Source organism: Cryptomeria japonica, chromosome 6, assembly GCF_030272615.1.
Source record: "Cryptomeria japonica chromosome 6, Sugi_1.0, whole genome shotgun sequence".
NCBI lineage: Eukaryota > Viridiplantae > Streptophyta > Pinopsida > Cupressales > Cupressaceae > Cryptomeria > Cryptomeria japonica.
The window spans coordinates 677251168-677256697 of record NC_081410.1 but is presented as its reverse complement, the minus strand read 5'-3'; the positions used below and the strand labels follow the sequence as shown (position 1 = coordinate 677256697).

The following is a 5530-nucleotide window of genomic DNA, read 5'->3' as shown; positions in this document are numbered from 1 at the left end:
AAGAGTTTAAGTAGACATAAACGAAAAAAAAATTTAAAAAATAGACAATTTGGTTTTGGAAATGGAATAGAACATTCGATTGGATAAATTGTTTACCTGTACAATTAGGTGTATACAATATACCAAAAAAAAGACAGTTTGGTTTTGGAAATGGAATAGAACATTCGATTGGATACAAAATATTTCAGGGCTCATGAAGTAGTGGGTATAAAGAGAGAGGAACGGACTGAAGGGCGTTATCTGAGGTTAGCTTCAATGGCTTCCAAATACGCAACAATTCTGTTGTGCATCTTCTGCTTCACCCGTTTGGCCAAGGAAAGCTCTGCTCAACAGCCAAACAATGTTGTGGTGAAGGGAAGAGTCTTTTGCGACACATGTGGCCAACGTCAATTGACAGACACAAATACTCATGTTATTGCTGGTAAGTTGTTGCAATGTTGTAATTTTTTTTTTTTTGGTTGGAGGGTTATATATCAAATTATTTAGTTGTTTTATAGAAGAGTAATTGTGAGTCTTCACTATGAGAGTCAAGTATGGAGAGGTATCCATTTCTTTAAAAGTTATCTGGGGCACAATCTCAGTCTCATTCTTTAAGATATTGGGATCTTGCGATCAGCACAATTTGTTTGCCAGTAGATTCATTCAGAAATTGATTTTATTTTTCAGGGTGGTTTTTGTTTGTTGAAGTCGACTAATTTAGTTTAGAAGTTGATATTGTTGTGCAGGATTGTTTCTGTTTGTTGTGATCGGTTGTTTCTGTTTTAAAGATTTTGGCTTAAACAACACACTGAGCTCTTATCTGAATGTAGAAGCTCATGTCGTTGTGTGGGATTGTTTCCTTTTGTTGTGATTAATTGTTTCCATTTAGAAGATTTTGACTTAATAACACATACTAAGCTTTGATTTGGTTAGGCTGCTTATTTGAATTTAGAGGTTGATGTTGTTACATGGGATTGTTTCTTTTTTTTGTGATCAATTGATTTCCTTTGGAAGGTTTCAGCTTAAAAACACATTCTGAACTTTAACTTGCTAAAGCAATTCATTTGAATTTAGAAGCTGATGTTTGTCTTGGATTGTTTCTTTAACGGTTTTCATTTGGAAGGTTTCACATCATACAACACATTCTAAGCTTTGACTTGCTTAAATGGCTCATATGAAATCACACTGGCTTCTTCAATAGTCCACACCTATTACTGTGATTTAAGATAAGCCACCTAAACAAATCAAAGCTTAAAGTATATTTTTTAAATTTGACAGTTTGAAAGCTGATGTTATTATATAAGATTGCACTCTTAAAATATAAACTTGACAGTTTGAAAGCTGATGTTATTATATAAGATTGCACTCTTTTCTGTAATCCGCTGTTTCTGTTTGAAATCTTCATCTTTTGCTTATATAATGACAGTAGTACATGATTTTACTGTATCATTATTTGAAAATATTTTATTTCATATAAAATTGGTGGTAAATTTGTAAAAGTGTAGACATTAAAGATATCAATTTTCCACAATCTATATTGCTTGTTGTTCCTGTTTTTGGATTCGATTGTGTGCATATTTTTATATCAACATTTCAGATCATTCTCTGTGATCCATCTTTCTACTCTTTCAGCTCTCTAAAATCCTGATGATGGATCACAGAATGTGCTCCAAAACGTTGATAAAAAAAGTACACACAATCGAATCCAGAAACAGCAGCAAAAAATATAGACATGTTTAACAAATAATCAAATGGGATTTTCAATGCAACAGGAGCTGTGGTTGCAGTGGAGTGCAACATGAAGAGGAAGCTGAAAACGGGCAGCATTTCAGTTGAAGGAAAAACAGGGGAGAATGGAGAGTTCAGGGTGGAGTTAAACCCCTCAGTTGTTCATTCCAAATGTGGGGTACGCCTTGTGAGCAGTCCACAACAGTCCTGCAACATGCCCTCCATTGCCACAGCATCTCACATCACCTTGGCCTCAAACAACAATGGAGTTTTAACTTACAACTCTCCTCCCTTAGCCTTTCGCCCTTCTTCCTATTGCAAACCCAGTTATGCAGAATCAAAGCAGACTTTAGCTCCACCACTGCTACTACAAGCTCCTCCTCTTACTCTTCCTATACAAGCTCCTCCTCTTCCTATACAAGCTCCTCCTCTTACTCTTCCTATACAAGCTCCTCCTCTTCCTCTTCTTCCACCTACTCCACCCCTGCCAAACTTGCCATTTCCTCCTCTACCATTTTCAGTCCCCTTCCCTCCCGTAGCCTTTCCCACCCTGCCTGCACCTCCTCCAATGAAGTAGTGCCCTTTTCTGTTAATCAGCTATGTCTTTTCTGGTATTTGTTGTTTATGAAATTAGTAAGCATGGAGCAGATATTTCAGCTTTAATAGATTTCTACTGGTCTGTTTAGAATAATAGTATTTGTAGTACTGTTTGGCTATGCCATCATATATATAATTTCTAAGTCTTAGCAGATTCCACTTCCACAGTATTGAAATAAATTATGCAATTACGCAACCGTGCAATTCCAGTTTCTAAGTACTCAATTGTACTTAATTCATTTGACTTGTTATTAGCATGTTTATATTTTTTAAAATCTATTTAAATATATTGGTAGATATCAAATTTTAAAATAAAATAAAAGCAGTCATTCGTTTATTTTTTGTTTTTTTTAAATCAAGATAAAGATCATTATGTGTACAATTTTATAAAATAAAATAAAAAATCTATTTTTCAAACAATTAGTAAAATAAAAAAAATTAACCATTTTTAAAAACAATGCTTGTTGTACTTTTTGTTAAACACATGGAAAAAGCCTAATGCATCGAACTTGCTAATTGTTTTTGAGATAAAATGCCCATTGCCATTATAGAATTAGCCTATGAAAGATGTATTATAATCACATATGAATGCAAAGAAAACAAAAAGAAATTATTATTATTATTTTTTAATTTTATGTTATTTTTAATTATTTAATGCTAATTATATTTTCGTTTCCACTTCTCAACTACTACTCACTCTTCATTTTACTAATATTATGTCTATCTCCATCATCTTAATTTTATAATTATCTCAATCTAATATTGTTCATTATTAGATATTGAAAGTGTAATATATTAAAACTTAATAATATAATTATATCTTAATAATAATTTAATATCAATTACAATATCATAATATAATAATATTTTACTATTAATACAATATAATAATTTTTAAGTAGAATAATGAACAAATATGACATTTTCTACCTATTTTATCTATATTCCTCTAAAGGTAAATATGCTAGTAATTATTCTTAATGCTATATTAACATTAAACTTAGTAATAAAAATTTGTTTTGCTATTTGAATTTGACAAGTTAAAAAATTGAGAAGAGAATAAATGTAGATATTAATTAATTTTTCAAATAATATGAACAAAATAAATTAAATGAAAATGAATTTTAGATTTATAGAGATGCATTTTAATTATTTCAAAGGTTGATGAATTTTATTACATACAGATTAATAAATATAACTGAAGAAAAGTGGAGGTAAAAGTAATTTATTTATTTTAAATAATAATATTTATTACTATTTAATTATTATTATTATTTAAATTTTATCCAATAGTTAAAATAAACTTAAATTTGATTACTCAACAAAATTATTATTATTGATTTTTTATATTTTATTTTTTAAGTTTAATAGTTGAATTTTAAATAATCATACAATAAAATTATTTTTACTTATTGAAAACAAAAAATAATAATTTATCATTTCTTGTGTATTTCATTTAATAAGATTTCATTTACATGCTTTTTTTTTCTTTTAAATAAAACAATTGAATGCACATTTGCAATTGATGACTTTTATGAAACATAGTTTAATAAATATAATTAGAGGTAAGTGGAGGTGAAAGTAAATTATTTTTTTATGATTTTAGTAATTTATTTTTTATTTTTTTATAATAATTATGTAAAATTTATCCAATAATTAAAATAAGTTGAAATTTAATTATTGAACAAAATTATATTATTATTATTGATTTTGATTTTTATGTTTTACTTTTTAGGCTTAATTGAATTTAAATAATCATACTTAAATTGACGACTTTTATGAAACACAATCATCAGTTTTGTTTTTTTTAACATATCTGTACAAAATGTTTACTTTTCCTTATCAAATATTTCTAAACATTGGAAAATATTTTTTCAATTGATTTTGATTGGTTGCTATTATAAAGTTTATTCACTAGTTAGTTGTTTTTAAAGATGTGGCCTATAGTTGGAGGCGGAACTAATAAATGAAAAAACTAAAAGTTAGAACCTATCATAAAATAAGACTATCTACCAACTTTTATATTGAAACACACCACTAATATACTATTCATTAAATTGAAATAATGATAAAAAAACAAATTTAAAAATTAAAAAATTAAAAATACAATTTTTAGGGTGGCCCTCTGATGCTCCTGGCCTTTGCTCCTCCTGCTGCTATTGATTTTGGGTGGCCCTCAGCCACCACTTCCAAGTTTCCTCGCTTGGATTTGGCGATCTCGCCCTGCAGGCAGGAGGAAGGAGAAATTGAAAGAGATCCAGAAGATGGGTGGTCTGTGCCACACCCGACTCCTAGCCCCGCTGATGTATGGGGAAAAAAAGATGACCCTGATCCTCCTCCCTCAGCTGCCTCTACTTTGGCTTCCCGAGGAAGTTTTTTGATGAATAACTTGTTTTTTTTGTTTCCTAGCCGAGTGACTCTCATGGGGTGATCTCATATCCCCCGACCCTTTTTTGTGAAGATGTACTTTAATATTTCTTATTAATAGAGAAGGCCTATTCATCAAAAATACAATTTTTAAATTTATATTAATTATAAAATATAGTTATTACTACTTCATTACCAAAACCATCTCATATATAAGCCTCCATAGGTTTCAATTCATTTATCATTTTGTTTTATAGACTAATGGCATTGTCCCCACTGGAACCATAGTGATATGTTAAAAAAAAGATCTATTTGTTGGAATTAATTAAATTTTATTAAAAGATTAAGAATATTATGAATATAAAAAAATAAAATAAAAAATTGTAAAGAAAGTAAAGAAAATTTACACATTTTAGAATTTATTAGTTTAGAAAATTTATAAGTGGAAAGTTAGATTGAATGGTAGAGGCAATTAAAATGAATTATATTCTTAAATTACTTGGAAAATAAGTATAATTGTAGGGTGGTCTAATGGATGAAATTTAATTTATGGCATTGCGGGGAGGATGGATAGGGTTTAGCAAACGGTGAGTTGCACGAGATCCTCCAACACAAGCTAGGCGCTCAGGCTTCCAAAACAAAGCTTGGAAACCCCCAAGGAGGGGTTGAGAGGATGAGGATCGTAGGAAACACAAGCAGGTTTTGATAAAATATTTTGAGCACCAATATGAATGGAGGAAACAACAAAACAACAAGGTTTTTTGTGGTTGGGATGTTGGGCCTCCCGATAGCTTAAAAGAGATTGAACACAAATTTTGGAGACCAAAAGGAAATGGAGAACAAAAGAAGGCACAAAAGG

General features: G+C 30.0%; 1 protein-coding gene across 1 annotated transcript; it reads left to right on the top strand.

Moving 5' to 3' along the window:
* Positions 1-227: 227 nt before the first annotated feature.
* LOC131044308 (extensin) lies at positions 228-2500 on the top strand. The gene is made up of 2 exons (XM_057977610.2): positions 228-421; positions 1752-2500. The coding sequence occupies exons 1-2, from the start codon at positions 256-258 to the stop codon at positions 2282-2284; spliced, it is 699 nt and encodes a 232-aa protein (XP_057833593.2). The 5' UTR covers positions 228-255; the 3' UTR covers positions 2285-2500.
* The last annotated feature ends 3030 nt before the right edge of the window (positions 2501-5530 follow it).

Excerpts from the sequence above, each read along its gene's own strand:
- LOC131044308 (XM_057977610.2), top strand. The coding sequence starts at position 256 with ATGGCTTCCAAATACGCAACAATTCTGTTGTGCATCTTCTGCTTCACC. Across the intron at positions 422-1,751 it reads AAATACTCATGTTATTGCTG|GAGCTGTGGTTGCAGTGGAG; the intron begins GTAAGTTGTTGC and ends TCAATGCAACAG.